The sequence below is a fragment of the Petaurus breviceps genome, unplaced genomic scaffold, assembly GCF_028583685.1.
Source record: "Petaurus breviceps papuanus isolate PSGF00001 unplaced genomic scaffold, PetGlider_PUasm1.0 178, whole genome shotgun sequence".
Taxonomy (NCBI): Eukaryota; Metazoa; Chordata; class Mammalia; order Diprotodontia; family Petauridae; genus Petaurus; species Petaurus breviceps.
The window spans coordinates 26,160,387-26,180,353 of NW_027185777.1; the positions used below are offsets into that span (position 1 = coordinate 26,160,387).

Genomic DNA, 19,967 nt, shown 5'->3' on the forward strand with positions numbered 1-19,967 from the left:
CTTTTTTTTTTTAAGTAAGTGATTTTCATGTGTTTTTCTCTAACAAATTTACCTTCCTGTGAATCTGTGACTTGTGATAATATTAAAATTATTTTTCATTCTTTAATTCTATATTAGTGAAGAAACTAATAATGCCTGAATATACAGAGAAGTTGGCTTAAGATTAAATTTTTGTCAATAACACATAAAATGGCCAATGTAAACAAGGATTAATGACAACTTTGCTACATTAGTACTCTCATCACTTTATCTGTCCTCCTCATCTTATTTTCAATTGATTCTTCCCACATATTCTTGGCAGCTATTCATTTCCTTTGAAGGTCCTTGAAGATAACTCTCACCATATACTTCCTTCTGGGGAGGAATAATACACAGGCAAAATGAAGTTTATCTTATTCCATAATTTACACCTTAAACCACAAATCACTTTATAATAACCACAGACTTACAAAGTTCTCAGAGAGAAGTGTAACATTAAGGTTGTATAAATATCTATCATTAGCTATAAAACCAAATCTGCAGAGGACCAAAAGAAAGGCCAAGCAAATTAGCTCAATGAGCAAATGCATCTTATAAGTCAAAATCTGCATCATAGGCTTATATAGTCACATCTTTACTATTATGTGTGATGTCATAATACATGCTAAAAAAATTTCTTGGTTTGACAGAGTGTAAACTGGCTACTACTTCCCCTTCCCTATTGGGACAACAGCCATCAGAAAAGAGATAAGCGGACTCTCTTCACCCATTTCAGTCTTCCCCTTCCTTTCATACAGTCAAATCAGATCTCCCTTAGCCCCTTAGCAAACAAGTAGCAAGTGAATATGCATCGATTCTCCTCTTAAACTCGTCACTTCCCAGTTAGCCAGTCATCTGATGGGGGTTCCCTTACAGCTGTGGGTAGATTGGGGTTTAAGAGAATGGCTCCAGTGGTGACTCATTCTTGACTATACTTTCCTCCCCCAAATCAAGGCCAATAGTGAGTCATCCTTGAATACTTCCTTATCCACACCAACTAAGTCAGTAAGTGCTCTTCATTCTTCACAAATCTGCACCTTCTTTTCTTTCCTACTGCCACTACTCCTATCTAACTCTCATCCTCATAACCTCATGTCTACACTGGCTAACAGCAGTTAGATATCTCCATCTCTCCTGTCTTTCCCTTCTCTAATACATCTACCACAGATGAATAATGAATCTTCCTAACATGTTTTGCAACATTCACCTCCCTAATCAAAAACTTACAAAGGCTCCTACAGAAAGTACCAACTCCTTTCCCTTCGTTATTCAAGACTCTCTGATCTCCATTTTCCTCTGCTTTCACTGGTATAAACTGTGACCAAGTTATCATCTTTATGACCATGACTGGAATGTCCTCTTCTTGTGACCCTCTACCTAACACCTATGAGTCCTTCAAGGACCATCACAAGTCCTACCATCTCTATGAAGTTATTTCTTACCACTCCAATCCTTCTCTGAAACTTACCATGTTCAATTATGTGTCATTTATTTGACACTGAATATATGTTCCCTTGTATTGTTTCTTCTCTTTTTAAATATTGTCCTACCTCACCCCATCCCCACCCTCACCCCCACCCCCATAGGTCTCTTAAGGGAAAAGACTGCTTTATAGCTCTTTGTACCTCTAGGATTTGGGACAGTATTTCTCATATACTCAATGTTGTCTAAACGTTTACTGACTTTAATAGCAGGTGATAGAACCAAGTCCATGAAGTCAGGATGAGTCCAGTAGTACAGGCCTAAAACCAAGAGGAAGTTAAACAGGTATATCCATCCATTTGGTCTCCTGAGATACATCTCAAGGTCAAGAACCGTGTCTCCCTTGCATATACATCCAGCACCCTCTACATAGTAGGGATGTAACAAATGTTGATGAAAGCAAACAGGAGAAAACAAGAAACCAAAATATTTTCCAAGTTTCCACTGTATTTCTGCTAGGGCAAGAAATTGCTGGATTGGGGCGGCCAGGTGGCTCAGCGAGTAAGAGCACTGGCTCCAGTGTCGGAATGACCTGGATCAAATCCGGGCTCAGATACTCAGCACCACACCCAGAAATAATAACTGGCTGTGTAACCTTGAGCAAGTTACTTAACCCTGATTGCTTAAAATAACTAAAAAAAAAAAAAAGAAATTGCTGGATACAACTGAATACCCTCTACTTAAGTACTGCTAGAATACCTTAATATACCATAGAAGTGATCTTGGGTTCTGCAGGAATGTGAGCACAATACAAACTCCAGCAGGTCCTATAAAACTAGAAAGTCTTTGTGTATAGGCCAGGTTAATATCATAATATGATCAGAGGCTTAGAGCTGGCATGTAAGGCACCTTAGACATCTAGTCCATTCCCCTGGCTGACATTCAGAGAAGATAAGTGACCTGCCTAAGCTTATACACTGTACTAAGCACTAGAGACAGGATTTGAACCCAGGTCTTCAGACTTCAGAGCCAGGGCTCTTTCCATTATATATGTCATTAGGATTATCTTTAGAGAACCAGCTTAGCTATGTTTAGAGTAGTGGTTCTTAACCTGTGTACCAGGAACGTATTTGATTTTTTAAGGTTATATTCTGATAACCATCTTTAAATAGAATTAACTTCCTTTGTAGTAATCCAAGGTATTTTGTGTATCTAAAAAGGTGAATTATAAGAAGGCATCCATAGGCTTCACAGGAGTTCCCATGGAGCACATACAAGTACACACACAGCCCCTGGTTTAGAAAATTTGATCACCATGGTACCTCTTAGAGATGCAGATTGCAATCTCCATCAGGGGAAGAAGCATAAAGACTGAATGAATTCCATTGAATTATTAGCATATGATAAACTCAGTATTCAGACATCAATGATTCCTAGGGTTATAGATGTAGAAGAAAGTTTGGGGGCAATCCAGTCCAATGTCCACATTTTGCAGATGAGAAAACTGAGGGTCATTGAAACTGACTAGCTCAAGGTCAGTGAGTAGCAGAGTAAGTTTTTGAATTCCCCTCCTTTAGGGAAGAGATTGTTTCACTTTTGTCTTTGTATTCCCAACTCTTAGGACAGTGCCAGAGTCAGTAGTTAATAAACACTTATTAACTGATTAATTATAGCTGATCTATAGACAGCATTTAAAGCTGAAATAATAGTTTCATAAGGGATTTGCTTCAATAGAAGTAATTAGGGTATTCATTATGTTATTCTGCTGAGAACCATGTTGGCTTTTTTCCTTACAAAATTCTTTAAGATTTTTGTATTCTTTATTACAATTTTTTTAAGTTTAAGAAATCTTAGGTGTTTGGAATTGGTTTTTAAGTTATGAAAGTACTCCATACCAGATGGGAAAATTTATCATATGTCATCCTGGAAACATAAAAGTCACCTTCTGCAAACCCAGATATTCAGTTACTATGTAGGGACAGACCTGACTTAGCTCTGCTACTCAACAATACCATGAAGGGCAACCCATAGGGACAGAAGAAAAAATAAAAAGTAGCCTTGTCTGACTTATTTTTAAGAAAAATGAAGAAAATAAGGAGAATAGGAAATAAGCAAATAAGCACTAACACTTACTTCTCAACTATTAAATAAAGTGTTAAAGAAAACTTAGAAGACTTATGGAAATTATTTAGTCTCCTGAAATTGAATCTAATCAGAATTTTGCACTGCAATGGCTACACTTTACATATTGCAAAACAAACTATAATTCATCTGTCAACTTGGACAAAGAGCTCCTACAAAGAGAAATGATGATTATAACCAAAAAAACATATTTCGTTACTAATCACAAAGATGTGCAATAAGAAGAGTTCACTGACCATTCAAAAACCTGAGCACTTTAATAAATCTTAAAAAAAAAACACTAATATCTCTCACCTTTCAGTTTTTAAATCTTTTGTTTCACAGTCTGTTACTTGCCCTTCAAGGTTATTAGTTCTGAGTGTTAAAACTTTATTAATTCTCATTCATACCCGTCCCCCAAAAAAACGCAGTATGAGGTTCAGGGCAAAGAGTTCTTTTCATTAGTAGCTTTGCTTTGTAAAGCAAACATTTGTACAAGCCCCAACACTATTTGATTTCTAATAAAAGAATGACATTAATGGGTATTCTTGAGAACTTTGGGGCAACAGCATGGCTAATGCCATGTTTCTATTACCAAAATTTTAATGTCAGAGATCAATTTCAAAAGCAACATAAATTGTGTTAGATATTATCTAAAAGCTTAACAAATGCTGGTCTTTGAAAAAGGAAGGAAATCTGTTAACTTCAAATTGCATTTATCTATCCATGTGCACTTCCCCCACCACCACCAAACTTAAAAAAAAAACTTATGACAGATTCAAAAGCTCAAGAGCTCAGACATTTTAATAAAATATCATTTCCATCAAATAGCTGCAAAACATTTACCAATGATCAGTGTGTTATTTTCCCCTACTAAACTTTTACAACTATGAAAACAGTGAGATGCATGTCATGATAATCTTACACTTCTTTTTTTTTTTAAATAATAATATAAAGAGAAGTCGGGCATAATGGTGTTCTGCAATTCTCCAAGACCAAGTTGCTGAGAAGCCCCCCCTGAATTAGTAGAGGAAGAATCTTCATCCAGGAATTCCCAATTCTAATGTAAGTCATGGGTCTAGTTCCTATCCCTATTGAGTAAAATAGTCTTTAAATAAATTTTAGAAAAAGTAGGGAAGATATGATAGTTCTTATATGGTTATATTGTGATTTGGGGGATTTTTTCTTCATTATAAATTTAGTATAAATAAAAATCATTTTTAAGATAAGGATGAAAGACCTCATCTCCCCCTTTAGTCTTATGTATAGTTTAGTTTGTAGGTAGCTGTTTATATGTTGTCTCTATTAAGCTGTGAACTCCTAGAGCACAGGATTTGTCTTTTGAAATTCATTATATCCCCAGCTCTTAGCACAATGGCTGTTAGTAGTTTAGCGAGAGTTTTAAAATGTTGTTGACTGACCTCAACTAGAATTCTACAGCATCTAAGCTTTGATTGAATTCTTCCTGTTCTTTGTCTACCATCTCCAATTCAAATAGAAGCTACAACTAGGTACAATTTCACAAAATCCAAAATCCAAAAGAAAGAAATATTGCCAAAATTATAATTTCTAATTAAAATTCTCCATTGAAAGGCTTGATCTGTTTTAGAAGACATATCTTCAATGTTCGAGGTAAAATCCAGTGCGAATGCCATCTTAAATACACAGACATTCTAAACAATATAATAAGACGACGACTTCCTTGATACATTCTTAAGAAATGTAGTTTATTTGAAATAATGTCTCATCACACTAAAGAAAAGGGAAGCAAGGCAGTCAGAAACCATATGGAAATGGTTCCAGGAAAGTAAGTAGTTGAGATGGCTTCATGGAAGACCTTTTTTTAGCAAGTAAATTATTTAAGTTTTTAAAGTAACACTCCAATAAAGGTAGTCATAATCAATTTTGGAGCTGTCTGCCCAACAAAACATCTTTTGAACTCTTCTAGAAGCCCGTGTCTCTATATTTGTAGCAAGCATTTCTGACAGAGAGGACACTGACTCAAGGGGCAAATCTGCTTGTGATTAACCCACCACCCAATCAAGAGGGCCCAAAGAACTCAAAACCCGCCCCCTCCCCCATCTCCAGAAGGAGGAGGGGAAAAAAAGGGTTTTCAATTCAACCCAAATCATATACATTTGAAAAATTTTATCTTTCAAAAAGAGAAACATAGTCCTGAAAGAAATCTATGACATTCTTTAATATAGACAAGAATTAGACTCTACACACACATAAAGTCCACATTTCACTCTCTGCCTCCAGGGCCTGGAAGAAGTGGGAGGCCTGGGGCTGGATTTCAACTCTTTGCAGTAACTATTGCCCAGGAAATAGTAATCAAAGTGAAAGCTTTCATGTCAGAACTCAATTGGGGACTTTTCCTCCTCTTTTTTTTCTTAACCCCAACTTGGCTTTGTGGCGCTCTAGAAATTAGTTGAAAGAACCTGAGCACGAGGTAAAACACATCTTTCCACAACAATCCCAGTAACTCAGGGGCGCGCGCGCGAGCGCGTGCACACACATACATACATACACATACACACACACACACACACACAGCCATGCTGCACACCGCAGCTTGCGGCATATACTATTGTGGCTATGTGTAATCAGGCCTGCAGAAGGAAAAATCAGAGACTCACACTCAGCCCTCCTCCTCCGCCCTTTAAAGAGGGGTGGGGGTGGGGTGGATGGAAAGGAGTAATCCTAACTTTCTTCCTACAAAGAAACTGAACAGCTGGGGAAAGAGGGGAGCCCCCCCCCCCACATATGCACACACATACACACACCGCAAGGAAATGACGAGTTCAGCCTTAAACTTCACAAGCTCTCAGCTTTCCCCCCACCTCCAATCCCCCCCAATAAACAAACGGAAAAAAAAAAAAAAAAAACCGCCCAGCTGGATGGTAAGAGTGCAACAGCAGCAGCCGCCGCAGCCATATTCGGTTAAGGCTCTCCAAAGCCCGACTCCTCTCCGAGGCAGGCACACACAAGCACACACACACATGCACAAATACACACACACTCCCTGCCCCCAGGCCGGGACAACCCAACAGAACTTGAAACTTTCCAGTCTGTCAGGCAACTCTGGGGAGTCTAGATGGAGGTGGTGGATTCAGAAGGAAAGAGCACAGAGGTAGGAGCGCCTCCAGCCTCTCCGCTGCTCCTTTGGTCTCCCTCCAGCGCAAGCCCCCGGGTTTCCCCAGCTGCCCCATCCTCTCCTCCCAGACCCTGCACTTTCCCTGCCTCTCCTTCCCCTTTCCAGGAAGCGCCATATTGATCCCGGGCGCCCTCTCCTGCGTCTTCCTCCCCATCCTCCTCCTCCTCCTCCTCCTCCTCCCCCCCTTCCTTTCTCTCCCTCCTCTCCACTCACACACCCAGCCCTCGGCGAGCCTCCCTCCTTCCCCGCCGCCCGCCCCAGCCTCACCTTGGCGATGGCCTTCTTGTAACGAGTCACCGCTTGCTCGATGAGGCTGGAAACTTTCATATTCCCATCTCCGCACGGTACGACCACCCGGGTCCGGCCGAAACACACGGTCACTTTCATGCTGCCTCTGTCGCAGCCGCCGCCGCGGTCCCTCTGCTCCTGTCTCTGGGCCCCCCTCCCTCCTCCCCAAACCCCCTCCCCAAAGCGACACCCCGGCTGGAGGAGGAGGAAAAGGAGGAGGAGGCGGTGGAACGTCGCCGCCCAGTGCAATGTTGTGGCCCACAGTTACACGGTGTGTGTGTGTGTGTGTGTGTACGAGTGTGAGCGTGTGTGTGTCGGAGTGAGAGAGCAGAGCTGCGGGCTGAGCCCCAGGGAGAGGAGGGGTCGGCGGAGATTGGGTGGGGGTGGGGGAGGCTGCACAACAGGCGCTTCCTGAGCTCAGCAGGGAGAGCCGGCGAGCGCGCTAGAGGAGCCGAGACGCGGCCGGCGCGGGCGGCCCCTCGGCTGGCATGCTCCGCGCCGCGGCGGCGGCGGCGGCTGCCTCTCCCACTCGCTGGCTCCCCAGCCCCGGGAGGCTCGCTCTCCCTGCCTCTAGCCACCTGTTCGGTGTCTCCTGCGCGCTCCTTCTAGGCGGCGGCTGCTCCTTACTGCTGCTCGCACCCACTGCTGCTCGGCGAGGAGGGAGGGAATGGAGAATGGGGGGAGGAGGAGGAGGAGGAGAAGGAGGAGGGACGAGAGGCACAAAACACTCGCTCACATGCAGAAGGGGAGACAGCAGAGCGACTGACTCCCCGCCATGGAGAAAGAGTGCATTGCCTCGGCCCCTGCGAGGCTGAGTTCCCGCTCCCCTCCAGCACCCCTTCAGTGCAGGAGGAGGGTGGATGGGAGTGGATGGAGTGCTTGGCAAATTGGAGGCTGCTTTTCCCTTTTTTCCCCTTTAACCTTCTCTCCTCTGCAGTTAGGAGGTGGAGGGGAACCACAGCTGCACCTAGGAAACACAGGTACCGACTACGGATCTAACTAGAAGGGTTACCGGTCCAAGTTGGAACTTCCTACACATCCCGGAGCCTAACTCCAAGGCGACCCGTCTTTTAGCCCGCGCCCCAGCCCGACCCACCTTTCTCTCTCCTCTCCCAGGGATTTTCGAAGCTCTGCTCTCTGATCCTCGCGTCCCCCCAAGGGCTTTTTCTCTCTCTCCCTGGTTGCCCAGGCCACCCAGTCCTAGATGAAATCCACTCTCAACATTGCTTTATTTTGTCGCTTTTAAATCCCTTCCAGGACCGGAGTTTTTCATGAAGAAATGTCCTGTGTCCCTTTAAGAGCGTGTGTGTGTGTGTGTGTGTGTGTGTGTGTGTGTGTGTGTGTACACATACACATATAGTGTGTTCTGCAGGAGAGAATGTTTTTCCAACAAGTTCTCGCCAGTGGATCAGCGCAAAGATGCTTAACTACCTACGTTGCACAGACCTTCGCCACTCTGGGGTTCTTTCCTCAACACCCAGAACCACTGGCCTCCTTGGGTAGTCTTTCAGTGGCAATCCTGCCGCTTCAGTGCAAGGCCCTAGCAGGCAGTTACGCTGGGAGAGCAAAAACCAATCTTCTATGATTCCTGTTGGGGGAGGCATTGGAAGCTTCTATCCTGCCCAAGTCTTTTCCTGAGGTTACTATTTAACTTAAAAGTTTCCATTGACCCCGCCTTGACCCCTTTCCCCAACTTCAATGCATAAGATAGTCAACGTTAACAATTCCAATGCTTTTTTTTTTAACTGCAATATAAACAATCCAAGTACAAATCTCTGTACCGAATGTACTTGAAGTGCCTTTAGGGAGAAGATGTGCAAAGCCATCCAAATGCTCTGCTAACCCTTCTAGCCACTTAAAAGTCTGGAAGAGACAAGAGCTAATACAATGTTACTCAGTGATACTGAGACTTTTTAAAGAGCATGGAACACATTCAAGAATATATGGAAACATTGTATAACTCTCATCTTTCAGGCTCATATATGGGCTAGGATTTCTTAATAAAGAGTATTTTGTTTAAGGAAAGGCAAATATGCCAGAGGAGATTTTTTTTGTCTGTCAGAAGTTATTATAATTTCATTTTGGCCATTTGTTGCTGGGAAATGTCCAGGGAATTCTTATTTCCATGAAGCTAATGCATGAAAATAAGAATATTCAATATGAATATAAAAATAATTTTGCAACTTCAACATCTAATTCTACAGCTCTTTACCAACATACTCATTTATCTTCCATACCAACTTCTAGAGATACGGTATCATGGTTTCATATAGACATTAGCAGAGAGGTTAAATAACTGGCTCAAGGTCACAAAGAGAGCTAGAGGCAGAGACAGAAATAGAATCCAGGTTTCCTACCATGTAGACACGGGAAAGTTTCATTTGCATTACTCTCTTATTTGTCTTATTTAGATGAAATTTTTCATCTAACAATGGAGTTTTTGGTTTTTTTTTTTTTTTTTTAATGCATTGGGCATGACACAGAGCTTACAAAGAAAATGTTCTCCTACAGCTGATTTGTTGAGTTTGACAGCTAGAACTCATTATGCATTACCAAGACCTAGTGCACCTGCAGTGGGCATAACCTAATAAACTAGATGTAGTGCAAAATTTGGGAGACAAAGCATAGTTCATGATTGCTTGTGATTGTTATCCCCTTTGTTTTATTTTGTCAGATTTCGGTTCTTTCAAAAAACATTATTTCAGGCTTGACTAATGAAGATGCTTCATCATAGAATAAAAGTAACCCTGAATTTTCAAAGGCTAGACCAGCAGAAAACAAGCTCTGGCATATCCTACCAAGCTGGAAAGGTTTCTACCATTGGCCTGGTGACAGACAAAATGTTTGTTGTCTCAGAACCAGCCTAGCTAAGTTCAGAGAGGTTCATCAACAAAAGGTTAGCCACTAGATGATCTTTTAAAGTCACAGGACATCATGAAGACCACACAGAAAAACAATGGAGATTAGGAGAAGGAACACAAACACTCTTGAAATCTTGAATTCTTGATATCAAAGTAAACTAATAAAGTAAATAAAGTAAAACCACATTCTAGATAGTTCAAGTACTATTAGCTTGATGAATTGGATATTAGTGATCATCTTGTCAGCACCCTTTTATACAGAAGGAAACAGCAATTTGCCCAAAATTAGAAACCAGATTTCCTATCCCCATTCTATTACCGGTCCTAACCAACAACAACAACAACAACAGCAAAACACACACATACACACACAACCAAGACTCTAGGGATGGCAGGACTCCAGTGGCTATCTAGTCTACTCAAAAATTTGTTCTGCTGTATCATAAATAAAAGATCATCTGTGTGCTGTTTTAAAACTTCCAATGAGGAGGAACCAATGACCTCCCAAATGACCAGATCACAGATTTCACAGAGCAGGAAGAATCTACAGAGATCATCTAGTCCATGGCTATTCATGATCAGCTTGGCTGTGCCATCTAATTCATTTTACAGAGTCCCAGAGAAGGAAAGGTATTTGGCTAAGGTCACACATAGTAAGTAGCCTGGCCCATTCCACTTTCAGATAGCTTTCATTGACAGGAAATTTTTCATTATATTAAATCAACATTTGCTTGCCTTCTATTTTTACCCATTGCTTCTTATTTTTCCTCTAGAGAGAAGAGTAAGTCACAACTCCTTTCCTCATGACAGTACATCAAATTTTGCTGTTGTGTAATGTCCCACCCGCCTGTCCCCAAAGTCTTCTCCTTTTCAGACTAACCCTCCCCTGCCCCAATTCCTCCCAGTGATTTACATCTGGCAAGGTCTTCAGTTCCCTCCCATCTTGATCAATGTAATTTCTGGGCATAATTCTAGCTTGTCAATGTCATTCATAAAATGTACCCTAAACTGAACACAATACTCCATATTTGGTTTAACCAGAGCAGAAGCCATTAGGAATACAAACTCCCTTTACATATATAACAAAATCATTTACCTATGGAAAAATTTCCCTAATTCTAATTCATTTTAATAATAATATTTGCAGAACACCTTAAGTTTTTCAAGTAGACAATCTCAGTTGATCCTCACAAAAACTATATGAGGCAGAAAGAACAAATATTGTTGTCTACACTTTACAGATTAGGAGTGAAAAAAGAATATTTGTCCACGGTCAAATAGTCAATACATGGTGAACTGAAACAGAGCATTTCTGACCCTTAAACCAATTCTTTCTTTATTTCTACATTGCATCTCATAAAATGTTAGGTACTTTCAAATGTCTTGAATAAAACTAGTCTTACAAAAGTTCACTGGATACAAAAAATCAAAATTATACTCCATTCATCACTTTTCCTCAGTAAAGCTGGTTTCATCCTGGTCAGTCCTCTGGTCTATAAAATGTAAAGCTTAACCATTACCACTAATATCTCTGACAAGATAAGCAAAAAAAAAAAAAAAAACCCAGAAGACTATAATTCTCTTAGTAGTTTAGGCATTAAATCCAAGTTTCCAAATCTTAAATAACACACATATAACTTTAAATGATTTTTTTTATTCTTCTTATCTGAAGCCAAAGGTTATTTGACATCTATGTTATTGCAAGCTCTCTTTCAAAATCTCTTGAGTCTTGATACTGCAATTGATTTTTAATGATCAAAAAGTTAATGATCTCCAGACTAAGCAGAGACCTTCTGTATATTTCAGCCCATCTGCAAATGGGCAGTTGTCCAAATGTGGGTCATAATTTAAACACATACAATCACACTCATGTTTATTAATATAGCAGGAAGACAAACATTAACACTCGAGGATGGTAATTGAGCAGAAGACAATCATTTGTGCCAGGGGGTCCATAAGTAGGCTCAGAAATACTGGAGGTTGGAGGGGAGGAAACCAGAGAATTTAGCCAAAAAAGAGACAGCACAGTTACTGTTGGTATATTTAAGAGTCCCCCAACCCAACCCCTCTGAAAAGATGTGCATACTAATGCACTATTGGTAGAATGATGAATTAGTTCAACCATTCTAGAAAACAATTTGAAATTATGCTTAAAAAGTAACTAAAATGTCCCTACCATTTGACAGAGAGGTTCCATTGCGAGACATATACCCAAAGAAATTAATGACAAAAAGAAAGACCTGCAAACTTTTATAGCAGCATCTTTTGAAGGAAAAAAATGAAACAAAAATCTAGAAACAAAGACACTGCCCATCCGTGAGGAAAGTCTAACCAAGGTACAGTATATGAATGTATAGTAGTAGAATATCACTCTGATATAAGAAAGGATGAATATAATGAACACAGAAAAACATGGGAAATCTTGTATGAACTGATATAAAGTAAAAGAGAACCAGAGAAACAACATGTGAAGTGACTACAACAACGTAAAAACAATTGAAATGGAATGTTTGAAATTATAATAACCAAGCTTTTCTCCCAAAAATAGATATGGAAACGCAGTGCAGTTTGCTCTTTTGTGGAGATGGGGTGGGGCATGGATATGGATGCAGAATACTTCCAGTAATGTCAGGATGTTTTGATACCTGGTTAGTTTCCCCCTCCTTTTTTTCATTCTTTGTTATAAGGGATGTTTGGGGTTCGACAGGTCATACACAGAGAGACATCATTGATATGGAAACTGAAGATATCCATACAATTTTACCTTAAAATACTTTAGAAAATTTTTCCAGCAATATATTTTAAAAGAATTAGGTAAGATGTACTGTGTCAAGTAAACATAGCTATCCAGTTTGGGGTCCCTAGATATTTGCCTCCACAGTGTATTTGGTGTCCTTCCGGCATGCAGCCCTTTTTTGAGAGGAATGCAGGAGGGAGTGTTCTGTGTGTGACTTTTGCAGCTGTAGCTATATTTCTAAACAGCCTCAAGGTTCTGGTACAATTAATACAATAAGGAGTGGCCACCGATGAGTCTGTAGCTTCAGGCTCTATGAAAGTTGTACACACAAATAGTGCCAGCACCAGGAGGGCTTGGTTCATGATAATATAGATAGTTCTCTTATTAGTCTATCAGGAAAACCCTACAAATCTATAAACAGAAATATCACAGATAATATCCCAGTATCATGGAGTTAAAAAGGAAACTGGGCTCATTTAGTCCAACCTGAGTAAAAATTCCCTCTACAGTGTCCCTCAGCAAGTGATCATTCAGCCTTTGCTTGAAGATATCTAGTAAGAAGGAATCTGGTACTTAGGAAGGTAGTTCATTCCAATTTGAAATGGCTGTTTGGAAGTATTTCCTTATAATGAGTCTTAATCTGCCTTTCTGAGATTTCTGTCTAATTTCTCCTGGTCCTAGCCTTCAGTGGACAAAAAGAAAAAAAATATCTAATCTCTATTCCACATTTTGTGCCTCAAATACATGAAGGCAGTTATCACACCTTCCCTATCTTTTCTTCAAGCTAAACAGTCCCAATTTCTTTGATTGATCCTCCTATGGTATAATCTGAAGGCCCTTTGTCATTTTATTCAACCTTCCTTGTATACTGTCTAGCTTATCCTGCCTAAAATAGGTCTATTGAATTGAATGAAATGTTTTGCTGACTAAGGCACAGTACAGTAGGAATGCTATTTCCCTGGTCCTGGACATTATGCATCTCATTTGCTTGCAAGGGTGGGGAACCTGTGGTCTCAAGGTCACATGTGGACCTCTAGGTCCTCAAATGCAGGCCCTTAACTGAATCCAAACTTCACAGAACAAATCCCCTTAACAAAAGGATTTGATCTATAAAATTTGCACTTAGTCAAAAAGGTGGAACCCATGTGGCCTCAAGGCTGCAGGTTCCCACTCCTTATTTTGGAGCTTCCCATATCACACTGTTGATTCATTGAGTTTGCTATTCATGAAAATACTCATGAGGCTGATTTTTTGAACCCATTGGCGTTTGATTCTTTGTGACCCCATTTGGGGCTTTCTTGGCAAAGATACTGGAGTAGTTTGCCATTCCTTTTCCAGCCTCTTTTACATATGAGGAACTAAGGCAAACAGACACAGCTAGTGTCTGAGACCAGATTTGATTTAAGGAAAAGGAGTTTTCCTGACTGAAGGTCAGTCATCTATCTATTTTGCCACCTCATTGCAAGTATGAAACTTAACATTTATCCCCACTAAAGAGAAAAACAAAACATCCTATCAGACCCAGCACAAAGTTCTTGCAGGTAAAGATTGTTTAAAAATCATAACAATATCATTTGTCATGCTAGCTTTTGGTCATCTATAAGTTAAAAGTTTTCCATCTATGTCTTTATTCAAGTCATTGAAGAAATTGTTAAATGACCCAAGATCAAACACTGGAGTATTCTACAAGAGACCTTTTTCCAAGTTCCCATTTCTGTATTAAATAACTCCTTGGTTCAGACCATTTAATCATTTCTAAACCTACCTAACTGTGTTGTCTCTCCCATTTTGTCCACAAGAATGGAATGAGAGATTTTGCCAGATGCATTGCTAAAAACCTAGGGAAACCATATGTATTATCCCTTTCTCTTTGCTGGCTCTCCCTCCCCAGTCCTACTCTCGGAGAACTGAGAATTAGGTCTGAGTGGACACTAGTGAATAGAAATGAGGAGGAACTGAGCAAACCTGCAGCAAGAGATGCAAAGGGACATTCAAGGAGAAATGGATGAAAGGATAGTGGTGGCAGTGCTCCTGGGAACCACTTGCCAAAGATGAGCTGATGGTAGTTGAGGTCAGAGGACCCTACTAGAGCCCAAACCATTGGCCTTCCTGAGTCTCAGTTTGCACCAGATGCCACATTCCATGTTCCTGTGCCATGAGGAAGCCAAGACCCCAACTCTACAGCTTTTGCATCTATTATGTGAGGTCTAGGACAAATGAAAGTATAAGCTGAACCTATGGAAGGTTTTTCTCAGTTGTCTACTAAGAGATCACTAAAGTGGTATATGTGCTAGAATTCCTAAATCCTAATTGATCTCATGTTGGAGGGACACTAGGGGTCTTGAGAATGGCACACTTGCAGTAGGTATTTATTGCTTATTATTTTGCATTGTATCCTTGTAATCAAGGGCAGCTAGGATAGTGGATAGAGCACCAGGCCTGGATGCAGGAAGACTTGGCTCCTGTTCTGGCCTCAGACACTTAGTAGCAGTGTGACACTAGGCAAGTCACTTAACCCTGTTTGTCTCAGTTTCCTCATCTGTAAAATGAGTTGGACAAGGAAATGGCAAACCATTCCACTATCTTTGCCAAGAAAACCCCAAATAGGGTCACAAAGAGTTGGACACAAACTGACTGAACAACAACCACCACCTTGTTACCAAATAGTTTGTTCACATGTTGATTACATGCAAAATGTGAAAATGTTCTGTACAGCATTCCATCAGGTGTGTCTGTGTGGGAAAACAACTCTATTATGCCAAGGACATGACTAGTACACATTGAAATATAGTACATTCAAGAGGGAGGTGGGGTTAGCCAGTGAATGGGATCTTGGAACTAACTTTTGGCTGGTGAGATACACAGTGTTGCTGCCCCCGAGTAAGAAGTAGAGAGGTAGAAATTCTTGAGCAATTTGGTAACTATGGAGAGTGTGGCACTTAGTGCTGCTGCCCCAGGGGGGAATAAACAAATTACCAGGGTGAATGTGGGGTTCCCCAATGAGTAGCTCTCAATGCCACCTGATAATTAAATCTATCTATAAATTCCAGTGATCATCAGTCTAATAAGTTTGTCAAAAACAAAACAAAAGAAAAGAAATTAGGTTTCTAATGTGTTGGTCTTGGTAAGGTCATATTGAGGCTCAGTGATCAGGATTTCCCTTCCTCTTTATCCACTAACCAACCTTCTAATAAAACATGCTTAAATTCTCCCCTGTGTCAAAATCAAGTTTGGCATTCTATACTTTACAGTCTATTTGTTTCCACTTTTACGAAAACTGGGACAACTATCATTGCCAATTCTTGGGAAGTGGGATGTCATGTATGAGAGACAGAAAGTAGAAATGAACACAGTGTGCAAGGAGGACTAACATGAAATCAATATAAATTGAAAGAACAAATTGTGGCCAGATTATGAAGGGCTCCAAATGCCAAATGCCAAATTTTATCCAAGTGACAGGTATCCAAGCCAGCATGGTGGTCATAAGAAAAGATAGAGATGGAAGAGAGATTAAAAAAAAAACTTGGCCATTGATTGGATATAGGGGATAAGAAGAATTGAGGATATCTAAGGCTGGAAACTTATGTAATGAGAAAAATGGCAGAACCCTTCCCTAAATAGAAAAGTTAGGAAGGGGGTGGAGATTTCCATTTAGGAGCTGAGTTTGAGATGCCTATGAGACATCCAAAGGAAAATGCTCATCTGGCAATTGGTGGTGGGAGACTGGTACATAGGACAGAGATAAGAACTTAATACATAGACTTAGAAGACAAATGTATAGACACGGAAGACAGCAATAAAAATATCCTTTTAAAAAAATAGATTTGCCTTCAAGGTCATTTTCCAACACCATCCCTCCTGGGTAAAACCTGAAAGCACTGCCACTAATGAGGTTATACTGTTCTCATCCACAGTAGCCCCTCGTGTGGTTTCTGAAACTTTTCTTTTGTTTTCTGCCTTGCTGGGATATTCCGATCGTCCCCTCCTTTTTCCAGACATTCTTCCTTTCGGGCCGGCCTCATCCTCCTTCAACTACTGCAATATATCATTTTCCCTCATCCAGCTGTGGAAAACTATGTCCTCTTGCTCCTCCTCCTTATTTAGTAATTTACATTTTTCTGAAAATTTTTACTCAGACATTTCTCTTTCCGTACCACAGCACAATAACAATTGAGTATCTTGACCTAAATTGATTTTAGAGGCCTCAGGGTCCAAATGTGGGTGTAAGCATGAGTCACAAGAGGTATACTTACCAGAAAATACCCCCAGCAAGCATGAACCCAAATCCACTAAGTATATAAAGACCAAAAGCCAAGGGGGTGGGGTGTACTTAAGGGGTCCCAGCTCCAGAGTCACATGGTGATCACATAGGATCACACAGAGGTCATGTCCTGATTGAAGACCCAAATACTTTGGCTCTGTGGCTCACTATGCCCCAACCACGGTGCCCCTGGGAAAAAAAAATATCTTAAAGGCAATTCATTCTAGAGATTCCCCAAAAAGGATTGACCAATTCCCTTCTAGAAAGGTACACAATGTATAGCGTTGCTCAGGTATGACATCTTTTTTATTTCCTCCATCACAAAAGAAATGCTTACCATGAAAAAGATCTTTAAATATGCATTGACAAGCACTCAAACATAAAACAGTAACCCATCACTTCTATTAGTCCTGCCCAGGAGGTTGATAATTTAAAAATTTAAATATGATATACTTTGTGGGAATGCTGAATGGAAATTTTACTTTTACCCCAGGTTTGCACTGTCCAAATAACTCACTCAAAGGTCTATATTCCTGGCAAGCCGGAGTATGGCAAAGGGTACCCTCCTGATAGTAGTCATCTTTTCCCCTGAAAAGTTGTGGTTTTTTTTATTTTTTCTGTTATTTTTAACCTGACAAATACCAAAAATCCCAAACACTTCCATGTAAAAAGTAGAACAGAAAAACACTTGTATAGGAAAATGTAAATCTCATTATGTAGAAATTTCTTTTTGTTTTGTGGGGGGTTTTTAAGTATAGTCTAAATTCAGCATAATAGTCCCAAAAGTTATCAGTCTGTTTTCCTCTGAAACTCCATTTGTTCTGTGGATGTTTTGAAATGTTTTTCTTTTTTCCTACTTTCTTTTCTTCTTTCTTTTTCTTTGTATCACTATCACAAAATCCCCATCCCACCCAATTATCTCCTCACCAAAAATAAATAAATAAATAACAACAGCATCCTACCTTCCTATATAACAAGTCAGCAGCAAAACAGATCCACATATTTGACCTTGTCTAAAAACATGTGTCTTAATTCTGCACACCTTAGTTCATCACCTCTGTGCCAGGAGTTGGGTAGCAAGCTTAATCCTTGGTCCTCTGAATTTATGTTTGGTCAATTCATTGAACACAGCCCTAAAATCTCTCGGTTGTTTTTCTTCACAATATTTATATCCACCATATTCATTCATTTGTTCATTCAATATTCACAATAGTTATAGTCATTACATAAGTTGTTATCCTGGTTCTGTTCACTTCACTCTGCATCAAATCATACAAGTCTTCCCAGATTTCTCTGAAACCATCACTTTCATAATTTCTTATAGTGTAATATTATCTCATTGCTTTCAGGTACCATAATTTGTTTAGCCATTGCCCAATTGATGGGCACTTTCCTTAGTTTACAACTCTTTGCTACGACAAGCTCTTAAAGCTTAAAGTTGGACTCATTTCTAGGGTGTCCCCAAATGGGATAAAATTCTAAAAAGGCTAAATGGGTCTCTTTTAGCAAAGTTTTTTTTTTCATTTTTTTTCTTCTTTTTGGAGGGCAATTGGGGTTGTGACTTGCCCAAGGTCATATGGCTAGTTTTGTGTGTGTGTGTGTGTGTGTATTTTGTGTCTGAGGCCAGATTTGAACTCAGGTCCTCCTGACTCCAGGGTCAGTGCTCTATTCACTGTGCCACCTAGCCACCCCTTCTAGCAAAGTTTTTGCTCTGAATATTTTTGTACATGTATATGCTTAACTTCATTCTTTTATCTTCTTGAAGTATATGCTTAGAAGTAGTGTTTTGGGGTCAAATAGTATACACAGTTTAGAGACTTTCAAGGTATGGTTCCAAGTTGCTCTCCAGAACTCTAAGAAGTTGTTTTAGAGATCACTTCCTGCTGGTCAGCCAAATAGAGATCTGGGCCTCTTAGACTCCGGTTTCTCTTAGAAACTAGAAATATTCATCTGAGGGTTGCTACTTAATCATCTGTGCTTAGAGAAACAAACACAAATCAAGAGGCTGTCAGAGCTTTGGATATATCTTATACCCTCCTAGATAAGCATATGCTCTCGCTGCCATATGCAAACAGTGATTGCATCTTTTTTCCCACCCTCAGCTCACCTTGGAAATTTGAGGGAGAATTATGACATTCCAAAGAGATGGGGAGAGGGGAACCATAATAAAATTGCCTTTCTTTTTAAAAATTTTCTTAATGAATAACTTCCTGTTTGGTGGCCAGTCATCTTTTGCCTGCCACACCCCCAGGCAGGGGAACCAAGGAACCAACCAGGAGCCTCATCTTTTTAGCCAGAGGCCAAAGGGTGACCATAGAGTCACTGGAAGGGATCAAGGTATATTAATAATAATAATTAATTAATAACAGCTAGCATTTATTTATTTATTTAGCACTTTAAGGTTTACATTGTGTCTTCACAACAACCCTAAGAGATAGGTACCCATTTTACAGATGAGGAAACTGAGGCAAACAGACCTTAAGTGGCTTGCCTAGGAACACACAGCTAATAAGTGTCTGAGACTGAATTTGAATTCACATCTTCCTGACCTCAGGCCCAGTGCCCTATCCATTGTACTTGCACTACTTGCCTATACTCAGTACCATGAGAAATGTACCCCAACTAGTAAGTGGAAATGGCTTATTCATATTCACAGTCCTATCAGAAATGCCCCAGAAAGGGCAGATCAGGGTATGCTTCTATTACAGGTACCAGTGTGGGCTCATACATGAGAGGCATAACTTTGGAATTATGTAAGTTTGAAAGGAGTGGACTTGAGTGGAATAAGCATTTTTTTAAGGGCCTATTGTGTATCAGGAACTGTGCTGAGTGCTTTACAAATATTATCTCATTTGATCTTCATAACAAGCCTGTAAATTAGGTGCTATTATTATCCCCATTTTTACAACTGAGTAAACTAAGTCTGAGAGAGGTTAAGCGACTTGTCCAGGGCCACAGAGTTAGGAAGTGTATGAAGCTAGATTTGAACTCAGATCTTTCTGACTTTAAGCCCAGTTTCTGGTGGTGGTGGTGGTTAGTAGTTGGGGTGTGTGAATTGTTCATAGAGGACGAACACCTCTGATGTGAGGGCACCACAGCCCT

At 40.3% G+C, this 19,967-nt stretch overlaps 1 protein-coding gene and 1 long non-coding RNA gene across 12 annotated transcripts in view; one reads left to right on the forward strand and one right to left on the reverse strand.

Annotated features, from left to right (window-relative positions):
- Positions 1-7,449, reverse strand: part of PARD3 (par-3 family cell polarity regulator) — a 739,747-nt gene extending 732,298 nt beyond the window's left edge. For 4 of the 11 annotated variants that reach the window (XM_069086491.1, XM_069086485.1, XM_069086482.1 and 1 more), the window contains exon 1: positions 6,986-7,449. In XM_069086491.1, coding sequence (XP_068942592.1) covers positions 6,986-7,105 — 120 coding nt within the window. In that variant the 5' untranslated portion in view covers positions 7,106-7,449. The remainder of the gene's footprint in view (positions 1-6,985) is intronic. The other 7 variants (XM_069086492.1, XM_069086490.1, XM_069086480.1 and 4 more) reach the window with 4 other exon arrangements.
- LOC138160006 (uncharacterized) overlaps positions 4,054-19,967 on the forward strand; it is a 51,701-nt gene continuing 35,787 nt past the window's right edge. The window contains exon 1 of the long non-coding RNA XR_011168048.1: positions 4,054-6,694. This is a non-coding gene — a long non-coding RNA (uncharacterized lncRNA). The remainder of the gene's footprint in view (positions 6,695-19,967) is intronic.